The 13894-nt window shown below is 33.8% G+C and overlaps 1 protein-coding gene across 3 annotated transcripts; it reads left to right on the plus strand.

The window, feature by feature from the left end:
* Positions 1–3573: 3573 nt before the first annotated feature.
* LOC111709906 (uncharacterized) lies at positions 3574–11780 on the plus strand. Of its 3 annotated transcripts, none has more exons than XM_023483844.1 (6): positions 3574–4770; positions 4828–4866; positions 5566–5664; positions 7093–7179; positions 8077–8522; positions 11507–11780. In XM_023483844.1, exons 1-5 carry the CDS (start codon positions 3601–3603, stop codon positions 8482–8484), a joined length of 1803 nt encoding a protein of 600 aa, XP_023339612.1. In that variant the 5' UTR covers positions 3574–3600; the 3' UTR covers positions 8485–8522; positions 11507–11780. The 3 variants fall into 3 exon arrangements, with proteins under 3 accessions (XP_023339612.1, XP_023339613.1, XP_023339614.1); XM_023483845.1 differs by lacking the exon at positions 11507–11780 and adding an exon at positions 11381–11486; XM_023483846.1 differs by lacking the exon at positions 7093–7179.
* The last annotated feature ends 2114 nt before the right edge of the window (positions 11781–13894 follow it).

Genomic DNA, 13894 nt, shown 5'->3' on the forward strand with positions numbered 1-13894 from the left:
CTTATGGGCAAAATTCTTAATTTTGACTACAAGCAATCAACATTAAAGCTGTAAGTGAAAGGACAAATTTTGATTTTCTTCAAAACTTTTTAGATGATGAATTTGGAAGGATAATCTGCTGTAGAAATAAAGCCGACGGAAGAATTGCTAATTTTGTAAATTTATTTTAATCAATCTAATCGATTTTGATACAAGAAATGAGCAGCTAGCTGTGAAGGCCTATAAGTATTAAAATGTGTTTTAGCAGCTTATGTGTAATTATTAATCAGGCTTATTGGCTGTACTGTACTGCTGGGTATCATCTGTACTGTACTGCTGGGTATCATCATCTTTATTTTCACTTTCTAGTTTTGGCATGCATATCAACTATACTAGATATAAGATACATACATTTCTTTATTTTCACTTTCTAGTTTTGGCATGGTATAAGAAAACAAAATAAGTTTTTAACATTTTTTATTCCAACCATTTGGTTTCCTTTGTCAAATTATATCAATGAAAGAATATAGATGCAAATAAAACTCTCCGAAAATGGTGCTTAATAAAAGCAAACTTTAAAATAACAGTTTTTAAATCTTGGATTTTTTTTTAACACTAAACGATCAAAACGAGATACAACACTAGACATGGTCACTGGCCAGGGTAGCAACGAAAAAAAAATAAAACCAAGAAGGGACAAAAGATGGCCACTAAATGCGTTCAGAAACAACGTATAGATAGATTAACACAGACTAGATTTATTGACTGGCGAAATATGAATGAGTATGTTGATTTTTTATTCTAGTTTGATTAGCAGTTGCATGGAAGTAAAGTGGGAGATATTAACATGTAAGTATTATTACTTTTGCAGGTTTTATTTTAAATATCTATCTGTATATTCCTGTCCTATTCACATTAATACACCTTGATGATCATTTAAAGATACAGACAGAGACACGTGACCACTATACTGCACTATCATTGGTGGGAGTTCTGGTGACGTAATACGGTCTTATAATAATATTATCAATTATATCTATTAAATATGAAAAAAAATATAAAATTATAATTGGAGGAAACCAAAGTGAGGAATAGCTTCCTCTGGGATATCTTTGTTTTCAGATTCGTTGTGTATCTGCTATATATGATCTGTTTAAACCTACTATTTGGATACATATGAATTTTCGAGTAAATTTGACACAGTTTTATATCAATTTCTCGAGACAGGAAAATCAGATAGAACTTTTATGGGTTTCAATCAAGAGCTAAAGTGATTAGGTTTCAGCCTATACCCCGTTTCAGTTTTTCTTTACAGTCCCTTTAAACCAACTGAAAAGAATGAGATCTTGAATTGAAGACGGCAGCAGTTTTTAAGATGAAAGTGAATAAATAGATAGTAAAAGTACTTTCCAAGTAAAGGAAATATTAATTTTTCATATTAAACGTGAGTTCTATAACCCCCCTTATCTGTATTTTTCTCAACTATAACTTAAAATGAATTGCACAGTAAAAATGCTAAAATTGACTGAATATTTAGTGTAAACCCCGAAAATCAGCACTGGTTTATAGAAGACGACATTCATATTATTACTTAATTTTTTAAATTGTACAGTATACATTTATTTAACCTAAAAATGAAAAAGTATGATTTGGACGATGTGTAACTGTAAACTATGTACAAGTGAACTCTTATTTATATATTTCATAATTGTTCCTTTTTGAAAATCTGCACTTAAGGGGTATATCCACAAGTTATTTATTTTGGTGCTTAGTCACTTGAATTAACGTCATCGGAACTATCGTTATTTTAACTTTTGTTCATATTGACATGTTTTAATTGAGTTTTGCTTTCCAGTTTTTTTGTTTTATTTAAAGATTAAAATGTTTTACTATTTGCATTTAAATTGTTTATGTCATAATTTTATGCAAATACATTGTAATCCAATTGATCTCCTTTATATTGTTGGTAGTCCTTGTTATGTAATCTTTATTCTAATTACTACTTTTGGAAGCAAACATGTAGAAGCATGAACAATTGTCGAAATATTTAATAGATCTTACAACGGTAGGTCAGACATTTTAGCCTCTTATTATAAAAAATCTAGCAGCATAGATTAAATGTCGTCGTGCTTATACCAGGGCCGATTTGGGTTTGCAAAATTATTGCATGGTGGTATATACGACATCCAGTTTGACTTACCTACCATATATACAACCTCCAGTTTGACCTACCTACCATATATACGACCTCCAGTTTGACCTAACTACCATATATCTAACCTCAAGTTTGACTTACCTACCATATACACCACCTCCAGTTTGACCTACCTAGTACCTACCATATATCTGACCTCCAGTTTGACCTACCTACCATATATACGACCTCCAGTTTGACCTACCTACCATATATACGACCTCCAGTTTGACCTAACTACCATATATCTAACCTCCAGTTTGACTTACCTACCATATATACGACCTCCAGTTTGACCTACCTAGTACCTACCATATATCTGACCTCCAGTTTGACTACCTACCATATATCTGACCTCCAGTTTGACCTACCTACCATATATCTGACCTCCAGTTTGACCTACTTACCATAATGGCCTATAAAGAATTAAGATCTAATAAAACTAGTTGCTTTGGTTTTTTGGCATTCCATTCTGAGACCCCTTTTGGGGTTGACCTCAGATGATCCTAAAAACGTCGTTTAACTCAAGAACAGATTGATTGAAATCAGGAGAAATTTAAACTAAATCAAGAAAATTTCCAAGATTTTCATCGGAGACCCCAAATTTTTGTTGGAGACCTGAAGATTCCATTGGAGACCCAAGATTTTCATTGTATGTACTAAGAGTTAAAAGAGTGTTTGAAAATGCATTAAAAAGTAGGATTCTTTAGATGAAATGCAATAAATCACCAAAAACTTTTGATTTGATAGTCTCCTTAGATCTTGACTATTTCGAGGCCATAATAAAGAAGAGGTCAAACTGGAGGTCAAATATCGGTGTTTACATTAACACATGACAATTGTTGCTAAGAATATGAAAACGTGTCTAATTAAACGGAAATAGTTGAGTTATACATCGCATAGATTCAGCCTGCTTATAAAAAGTCTCATCAGTTTTTATGGCAGGGTTAACTTTGAAGTGTCGCAACGCCAAAGAAATTGGCAGAATTCTAAAAGATTTTTGCTCTAGAGCTTGCAACCTTTAAATCACAGTGAAGTGATATGGAGCAAAGAAAGTGGCAATCTCCACTATTTTCTGTTTATGTATAGGTCAAAACAGAGGTCATTGTTCCAAAATTTTCTGAAAGATCTTGTAGAAATGGCCCCCTCTTTATTAACAACCTGTATTTATAAACTTTAAAGTAATTCTGTTACACTGTTTTAAAAAAACATACTTAGCATACGAAGCACCAGTCATATGAGAGGCGTGCACATTCTTAGCAGAGTCTATCAGATCTGAACTCTCTTAGAAGGTTAGTGCTACTCTGTTTGGCACTTGTGAGAATGTGGCATACTATTAGTTGACTGGTGCTAGGATGAGTAAGTATATTTAAAATAGTGTATTCATAGTTTTGATTAAGGTTACAGAGAAAAGAGGTTTTTCTGATATGCAGCTACAGTATAAGGAAAAAAGAGGATTTTCTTATATGCAACCACAGTATAAGGAAAAAAGAGGATTTTCTTATATGCAACCGCAATATATGGAAAAAAGAGGATTTTCTTATATGCAACCCCAATATGAAGAAAAAAGAGGATTTTCCTTTATGCAACCACAGTATAAGGAAAAAAGAGGATTTTCTTATATGCAACCGCAATATATGGAAAAAAGGGGATTTTCTTATATGCAGCCCAAATATGAGGAAAAACGAGGATTTTCATTTATTCCACCCAAAGATGAGAAAAAACGAGCATTTTCGTTTATTCAACCGAGAGATGAGGAAAAACGCGGATTTTCATTTATGCAACCTAAAGATGAGAAGAAACGCGGATTTTCATTTATGCAACCCAAAGATGAGAAGAAACGCGGATTTTCATTTATGCAACCCAAAGATGAGGGAAAACGCGGATTTTCATTTATGCAACCCAAAGATGAGGAAAAACGCGGATTTTCATTTATGCAACCTAAAGATGAGAAAAAACGCGGATTTTCATTTATGCAACCCAAAAATGAGAAGAAACGCGGATTTTCATTTATGCAACCCAAAGATGAGGAAAAACGCGGATTTTCATTTATGCAACCCAAAGATGAGGAAAAACGCGGACTTTCATTAATTCAACCAAAAGATGAGGAAAAACGCGGATTTTCATTTATTCAACCCAAAAATGAGGAAAAACGCGGATTTTCATTTATGCAACCCAAAGATGAGGAAAAACGAGGATTTTCATTTATTCAACCGAAAGATGAGGAAAAACGAGGATTTTCATTTATTCAACCGAAAGATGAGGAAAAACGAGGATTTGCATTTATTCAACCGAAAGATGAGGAAAAAAGAGGGTTTTCAACCATCTTACCAGAAATCGAATCTGCAGAAACAGTTCTGAAGGTTGACAGATATAGACGTCATGAATCGCTAGGAAACAATAAAAGATATTCATATCCTGTAGACCCATCTATCAAACCAAAGAAGTTCACTTACTTTCTCGACCCTTACTTCTTTACCAAAAAAAATGGTGTAAGACACACAGCTGAGGCATCAAAGTTATTGTTATTGCCCTTCAATGCAATGTCCCGCTATGGGAAGAGAAGTAAAAGATCCGCTTTGATTAATACTATAAAGGTAAAATAAAATTAAGATTGGAATTTTTGAAAATTTATAAAATAAACCATGTCTTAGGTTAGATATGGGGCGCAGGGTTCAAAAATCCACAACAAGGTAACATGAACATCATCATAACCCCCTAGAGCTTACATTGTAAGTTAATTGTTTTTTTTAGTAAGACATCCATTTGTTTCCACTAAAGAAAAGATTAAATTTGCACATATCTAGGCACTACCTCCAACAAAAGAGATTGAATCTTTACATATTTAGACGCCACAGCTCCTACGGAAGAGACTGAATCTGTACATATTTAGGCGCCACCTCCAACAGAATAAATTGCATCTTCACATGAATAGGCGCCACCTTCAATGGAGGAGATTGAATTTTTATATATTACCACTCAAGAATAAATTGAATTTTGCCCTTATTTATGCACTACTGCCAACTAGATTATATCTTTACATATTTAGGCGCCACCTTTAACTAAAGAGATAGAATCTGTACTTTCTTAGGCACCAACTTTTATTGAATCTTTATAAATTTAGGCGCCACCTCTAACAAAACAGATTGAATCTTTATATATTTAGATGCCACAGCTCCACCTCCGACAGAAGAGATATTGAATCTTCATATATTTTAGGCGCCACCTCCGACAGAAGAGATTGAATCTTCATATATTTAGGCGCCACCTCCGACAGAAGATATATTGAATCTTCATATATTTTAGGCGCCACCTCCGACAGAAGAGATTGAATCCTCATATCTTTTAGGGGCCACCTCCGACAGAAGAGATTGAATCTTCATATATTTTAGGCGCCACCTCCGACAGAAGAGATTGAATCTGTACATATAGATGATTCTGCTCGGAAAGCATGGTGGGACCCGAGGGATTACATTGTACACCCTTACCAGGTAATGCAATAAATTCCTTCTACACAATTATTGTTTAAAGGGACTGTAAGCGTAATTTCTAAATTTCTATTGACCCTTCAATCAGCGGTGCCCTTTTAAACTCTATCTGATAAATAACGTGGAAGATATTATAGTTTTTCTGGGTTTAAAAGTGTTCACTAACAATATTTAGTTTTTGAAATTATATTTTTTTTTATCTAATTTATATTTGATCAGACAAACCTTTTAATGATACCGATGTATAATGTAAATGATACTGATGTATAATGTAAATCGGACAATTGACATCTTTGCACGAAACGTGCCTTGTATTTACGCTTACAGTCCTTTTAAATTGTTCCATAAATACTTCTAAACATTTACTTTTTAGCTTTATTTTTATGAAGCAATAATCCGTTTCCCGGGATCGGTGGATTAAATTGTCAATAAATGTAAAGTTTTGCGTATTAAGTGAAGGTTCAATTGATGATTCATCTAATAATAAGAAGTCAGGATTGAAATGACTATATATGTTTAATTCCTACTACTCAAAAGTTTCTGCAGTAAATGTTAAACTAAGTCTTTGCAGAACTATTTCTATCAATTGTTTCAACCTTTGTAGCTTGAGCGTATCTTCTAAAGTTTTAATCTCTGTTTGTCTGTCTGTCTGTCTGTCTGTCTGTTTGCTTTTCCGATCATAACTCAGGAACTCCTCCATCGATTTGCCTCAAATTTTGATTGGGGGAACTTGAGAGACCCATGGGAATGTTCTTAGCTTGATTTCGAGATTCTGACTTGAATGGATTTACTTTAATAGCGAAAATTTTGTTTCCCGGTAAAATCGTGCGGGTAAACGGTGGAAGTAAATTTCAGTTACCTGGGCAGCGCTGGGTTCCCAACCTAGTATATATATAAAGTTGTAATTTCTGTTCGTCTGTTTGTTTGTCCGATCATAACTCATGAACCCCTTTACCGATTTGCCTTGATTGGGAACTAGAGAGAGCCACGGAAAAGGTTTGAAGCTTGGTTATGCGATTCTAAGTTGAGTGGGTTTACTTTTAGCGTGAAAAATAGCTAAAATCGTAATTTACGATAAAGCGCTGGTACAGGGTGTCCCACGAAACATGACAGTTGGTGAATATTTCTGAATGTCTTCTTCTGTGTACTGTATTAGATATTTAATTTTTTTTGCCGTTTATTTCGTTAAAAAATCTTTTACTCAAATATACTTTACTTTGAAATCAATTTTACTTTTGCCACATAATAGTTTTCTATTATTCTCTTTTGTATCAAACAACTTAAAAAATTATGGCAGAAGACATTTTAAACTATTCACCAACTGTCATGTTTCGTGTGGGACACCCTGTAATTGGTGGGACTAACTATGAATCCCATGGTCCAGGCTGGGTTCCCAAACTAGATAAAATATATTTTATATATTTTTTTCAGTTCAATCAAAAGTTTACACCACTCAGAATAACCTCGAGGTTAGGATTTGTCGTCTGCGAAAGAGAAGATTTAAGAAACTTTAATGAGGTCAGAAACTAGAGAATTCTTCAGACCCTAGAGAGTTCTTCAGCACCTAGAGAATTCCTTAGAAACTAGAGAATTCTTCAGAAACTAGAGAATTCTTCAGAACCTAGAGAATTCTTCAGAAACTAGAGAATTCTTCAGAACCTAGAGAATTCTTCAGAAACTAGAGAATTCTTCAGAACCTAGAGAATTCTTCAGAAACAAGTGAATTTTTCTGAAACTAGAGAATTCTTCAGAATCTAGAGAATTCTTCAGAACCTAGAGAATTCTTCAGAACCTAGAGAATTCTTCAGAACCTAGAGAATTCTTCAGAACCTAGAGAATTCTTCAGAAACTATAGAATTCTTCAGAAACTATCATTTACAACATCTAAGGAGACTTTAAGCGAAATTTTAACCCTCCATGCTAAGTTGGCAATGCCTGATTAACAACGGTACCCTATGAACCTTTGACTGACCATCGAGGCCAGAAAGAACTTTGCGTGTTTATTTCTCAAACAGTATTTGAATTGCCGTAATGAGAGTTTACGCTAGCCGCTACTCAACACAGCTAATGTTAAATGTATATCTTGAAAATCCCGAATATATTATGTCCAAAGCGGTTTTTTTTTAAATTTGAATGTAAATGTTTATTTTCTGTGACAGTAAATATTAACACTGTACAGTGTACAGTGTACATATATAAAACAGTTTGGCAAAGAAAGTGTTCAACAATTACAAGCGTTTTTTGTAGAGCAATAAGTCAGTCATTCTTGATCAGTCATAGTGTTAAAGGATATTGTTGAGAATCGGACATGGCACTCTACAAATGGTGGAGCGCTTGAAATTACTCCTACAGTCTCTTCAGTGTCCATGACGTGTTAATATATTTTTTTTTAAAATAACTTTGATGAATATTTAGATTGATAAACTGTTAACAAGTTGGTTGGCTGAAAACTCGATAAAATCGAATCAAACACCGCTCTTGGTGGATTACGAAGAACCCCTGGATGATTTGAACAACATAGGTTCCAGAGATCTAGAAGAAATTAACTCCAACTTTGCCACTGACCACGAGGAGGGGTTTTTCCAGAAGGAGGAAGAAAATGATAACAAGGAGGATCACGGAGTGGATGATAACACGGAGGATCATGAAGAGGGTGATAATATGGAGGATCATGAGGAGGATGATAACACAGAGGATCATGAAGAGAATGATGGTAATGAGGATCAAGGTGGTAAGGAGGACTGGAAAGAATATATACCTGAACCTGAGGATGGCAATGAAGGTCTGGCAGAGAATGAAGAAGAGGAGTCGAGGAGGATGTAGAATTTTCTAGAAAGAATTCTTCGTGATTTTAACAAAAGGTAAAATATATGTTACTAGCTTGAGAACCCAGCGCTGCCCAGATTACTCATAATTACTTGGTCTTAAATTACAATTTTAGCTTTCCCCCCGATAAAAATCGATCCAATCATTTTAGAATCTCAAAACCAAGCTACAAAAATTCCTGTGGCTCTCCCGAGTTCCATAATCAAATTTAGACAAATATATCAATGGGGTTCTTGAGTTATAATCTGACAAACACACACACAGACACCCATCGGAGATAACAACATTATATATATAGATAAATATACATTTTGTCTGTTTGTTTGATTGAATGCACGATCTAGGAAAAAGTAAAAGATAATCTTTTGTCTTCAATGTTAATTTACAGTTTATACAATTTAGTTTACAGTTTATACAATTTAGTTTACAGTTTATACAATTTACTTTACAGTTCATACAATTTAGTTTACAGTTTATACAATTTAGTTTACAGTTTATACAATTTAGTTTACAGTTTATACAATTTACTTTACAGTTTATACAATTTACTTTACAGTTCATACAATTTAGTTTACAGTTTATACAATTTAGTTTACAGTTTATACAATTTAGTTAACAGTGTATATAATTTAGTTTACAGTTTATTACAATCTTATTCAAAATTTCCATCATTAACAGCAAGACATTTTTGAGCCCTTCTAACTTCAATAATAATGGAGACAACAGGGTCCAGGGCAGTTATTTCTCTCCTGATTTTGACCTTAAGTTTGTAAAGTAAATGGCGCTTTGGGTAGGTCGGGCTGGGTACGTTCCAACTATGTTGAAATCGTTCCGTTCCGTTCTAGAACGAGGGCCTCCAGCTAGATCGTTCCATTCTCGGTCGTTTTTTTCCCAATCGTTCCATCCATGTTCTGGTCCGTTTCGTTCTTGGTGTTCTTATTCAAAGAACGGTCCATCCCGTTCCGTTTTGTTCTTTGTGTTCTTTTAGTCAAGAAAAGTTTCTCATAATATTGTGGTGTAAGCTTCAAGGGGTGAAAAATAGATATGGAAATGTTTCTTAAAAAATATCTATATTTGTATGGATTTAATACATAAATAATGATATCAATTATATATTTACACTGAAGGGAGTATTGATTAAAGCTTTTTAATGAAACTTCTTTCGTTAACCCTATCTCTGCTGGGGTACTTGAAAACCAGGATATGCTGGGGGGGGGGTCAAGTTTGATGTCCAAATATGACAAATAATACATCACTGGAAAGCTCTTGTGCTCTACTTCTAGAAATCTGCTAAAAAATTTGCAAATTTGCAAAAATTGAATTTTTTATCGCAAAATCCAGTTATAAAGTAAAAATGTTTGCAAAAAAAATTTGTCCAAAAAATGATGAATTATACATTTTTGAAAAGCTCTTGACCATGCCATTTCAAATATGCAAAAAATTTTGCAAAATTTTAAATAACCTGATTTTTAATCAAGAAAAACTAAAAATGTGCAAATTTCCTTTGACAGGTTGTTTGCAAAAAAATTGCAATTTTTTTGCAAAACTTGTGCAATTCGTTTCCTTATGTCAAAGGCTTTCCAAAAAGCTAAACTTTATCAAAATCCGACAAGTGGAAGTGGGTCAAAACAAAGATTTAGTTTGTTACAGGAAAAAACAGTCATTTAGGCAGTGTGCCTGAGGACTCAGGCAGTTAGTATTAAAGCCCGGTTTTAGGCCTAAAGAGAGGTATGTAGGAAAAGTCAGAAAATTTCAACAGCCTCAGACCAATACTTTTTGAGTTATATAAAAAAAACTCCGAGGGGGGGGTGAAATTGACCCCCCCCCCCAGCAGGAATAGGGTTAAGGGCAAAAGTTAGATTTTTACGTATTTTTTTCATATGATGTAATTATACTTTAACGGAATACATGCGCAATTTCAAGTGACCCTCCATTAATAGAGTGGCATGTCCGATGTACCTTTGAAACCTTTATTTCTCCATCGTTTCTGAAGCAAGAAATGCATGAGTCACTTTTGTAGATAAACCACAGATGAAAATATTCAGTTTTCAAAATGGGAAAAATGGATATTCAATGCAATACTTGATCAGACAAAGCTTTAAAGGGTATTGTTGTGAATCAGAATTGAAATATATCTGCAGTCACATTAAACCTCTCAATTGATTCTACATTAATAAAACTGCTTTGTAGGTTTGTGAACTTTGAAGAAATGAAAAAAGAAATTCACAAAATGATTTTTGAAATAATATAATGAAAAGCTTTAAAAGTACTGCCTCCAAAATCAAGAATCCGAGTTTTTTTCAACAAATCTCTAGATGTAATACTAAATAAGTCCCCCCTCCCAGGGGGAACCGTGCACTTATCCCCCTTCGTATGCCACTGAACGTTCCTGATTTATTGAATTTTTTTCAAGCAATTTCAGTTTGTTCCACATTCGTTCTTTTGATAATCGCTCCAATGTTTTTAAGAACCCGTTCTGTGTGTTCGTTCTCTTTTGGAACGATGGGATCGTTCTTGATAATTCTGTTCGTTCTCGCGAAATAACGGTCGTTCCCCAGGAAGTACGCCCAGCCCTAGCTAAGGAGCCTATATTGTTATTTTTAGACCGACAACCCTAAACTTGGGGTCATTTAATCGGAAATCGTACGAAGATTTTTAAAATGGTCTCAATCTTGAAAAATCCGATTTCAAACGAGTCGGAAAATCATTATTCCAAGTTTTTTAGACACTCTGAATTTTTTATAGGTTTACAAGTGTTTCGTTCTAATAATTTTATATGTTTTCCTACAGAAACGCGCAAGCCACTTTTGCATAGAAACCTCAATTGAAAACAATCCGTATTTAAAATTATAAACATGGATATCTAATTCATACTTGATAAAGCTTTTTTAAGGTACCGTTGTGAATCTGACATTGCCATCCTTGCATGAAGGGTCACTCCACCAAAACTTTAGAAAGTTGCACGATGAGTGTTTTTATGCCTTGCAAAACTTGATTTCTTGACAGTTTTTTATTTCAGTTTTGTGACCAAACATTATCGACTGGGAGAGAGCCCCCGCTGGTTTTAATACTATAATCTGACAAAAGAGCAATATGATTTGATGTACAGTGAGAACCAGAAAACAGCAAAAAGAAATGAATTTGGGTAATTTGCTACAATTAACAATACTATTTCTTGATTCAAACTAAGAACAAAGACGACAAATATTCCACTTTTTGCTGGTTACCACTGTAGATACGATATCATAAAATAGAATATACTAAAATATATAATATAGTAAATGTAATATGTGTGTTTAGAAAATATTGTTTTAAATAAAAGTTTATTTATGCTGAAAACAAATTTAAATCTCATCCTTATCATTTCGTCAGGAGGTTTTTACCTGGCTTTCTATACATAAATTTAACTTGTCATGTCTGTCTGTTTGTGCACAATAAACGTCAAAACTGCTGAACCAATCGGGCCTAAATTTTGTGTGGGGCCTCACGTGACTCCAGGGAAGGTTTATGAATGGTAAAAATTTTGAAAATGCGTGAAAAGATATTATGAAATCCGCGAACTTTTTTTTTATTACTGTACAAAGAGAAGATGCTCGCAGATAAAGCCACAATTAAAAGGTGCAATAAAGACACTGTACTTCTGCCGTTGAAAAACAGACTTCTTCTTTAGTATTTCTTATTTAAAAAGGCAGTTTAACTTTCTTGTGGCATGACATGATTTATTTTTCTATATGGACTTTTACATCAGTACACGAACACAATACACTTCAGGAATTACGGGGGGTCAAAATTCTTACACAAGAAAGGAAATATTCAGTTCAAAGCAGATCAATTGAAACCTATAATATGCGATATTTTCCACAGCAGGTTCTATAGTGTACAAGTTCTGTACACGACCAGTCAGCAGGCGCAGACATCTGTATTCAGGGATATTCAAGGTTCCTTTAGATGAAAACACAAAATCTTCAAAAATAGACTAAATTCATAAATGTTATGATTCAAGTTTAAAATTGAAGTATATTTTTTAAAGTTGTAAATTGGTTACAAATTTGATTATTGGTTGCGTATTTGCTGAATATCATTGTTTAAACCTACTAGTTTTATACAAAATTTGGTGTATACCGACTTCTGTATAAATTTGACACAGTTTTGTTATCAATTACTCGAGGCAAGAACATCAAGATATAACTCTCATGGGTCTCGATCAACTCCTAAGATACCTAGGTTTCAGCCTATACATCCTTTCATTTTTCCTTTACAGTCCCATTGAGTCAAAAATTGCAGTGCCAGTTAGCTTAAGAAGACGACCTCCAATAAAAAAGTATCTCAAAAGAGATTGTTTATAGCAATAAATTTGACAGTAGAAATGACTATTGATGCCGTAAATATTGGAAGCATATATTGCTTGTTTATTGTGAAAAAACAGATTTAAGAAAAACAGTATATATAGGTCAAACTTACAGTGCCCGATAGCAAACAAAGACGACCTCCAATCTCCGTAATCATTGGAAGCATTTGGCTTGTGTACTGCGAAATCACAGAACTAAGAAAAAGACAAAGGTCAAAACTTGCAGTGCCAATTAGCTGAAGAAGACGACCTCCAATTAAAAAGTTTCATAAATGAAATTGTTCTTATAGAATTGTTTTATTTACATAGGAATTGACTATCGCCATAATTCTGAGCATAATATATTTTAAGGGTTTATGTTGTAGTTTACAATATCTTAAATTTATAAATACAGAATTTCAGCCTCTTAATTAAGATTTTGCGGATATAAAATCCACAAAACTTGAAATAGTAACAACTTTTAATTTAGCCATGAATTCCGGAGGATAAAAATTTAACTAAGCGGTCATTTGATAAATTTAAAATTACTGGTTTGCCTCTTTGCTGGTCCCTCTAATATTAAGGATCCAATTTATCTAAAATCGAAGAATTCGAGAAAAAGATTTTTTGGTCGAATTTTGATCTTTCAGCATTCGCATCAGACGCGTGATTTGAACATATCGTTCAAGCAGATGGCGTTGATCTTCCCCAATATGTGGCAGAGAATACAGATTTGTCAAATTCATCATATCCTCAGAACCTTCATTGATTGGCACTTCACTAAATAAACATTATTTACTGGGTGTTTAAAAAACATGGAAATTGAGCGACGACTCTAGAATCATCTTTAATCTATGCACAGGTCAGGTTTCGAAGATTTATGGTTGTATAAACTATGTCCTTTCTCTAACGGTTTTAAAGTCGTCTATCACTTTCCATAATCATTGGTAATTAAGCCGTGAGCTGCAGATATCATTGCTTGCAAAATGATTGCTAGAAATGCTGAAAGTTTGCTCACCCATCTGATTTCTTTGAAGTAGTTCCACGGCAGATCGGAGAATAGATAAACTTTCGACAATA

The sequence above is a fragment of the Eurytemora carolleeae genome, unplaced genomic scaffold, assembly GCF_000591075.1.
Source record: "Eurytemora carolleeae unplaced genomic scaffold, Eaff_2.0 scaffold1011, whole genome shotgun sequence".
NCBI classification, from domain to species: Eukaryota; Metazoa; Arthropoda; class Copepoda; order Calanoida; family Temoridae; genus Eurytemora; species Eurytemora carolleeae.

Coding starts and splice junctions, on each gene's coding strand:
- LOC111709906 (XM_023483844.1), top strand. CDS start 3,601: ATGCAGCTACAGTATAAGGAAAAAAGAGGATTTTCTTATATGCAACCA. Junction 4,771..4,827: donor CTTTGATTAATACTATAAAG/GTAAAATAAAAT, acceptor ACCATGTCTTAG/GTTAGATATGGGGCGCAGGG. Junction 5,665..7,092: donor ACATTGTACACCCTTACCAG/GTAATGCAATAA, acceptor TATTTTTTTCAG/TTCAATCAAAAGTTTACACC.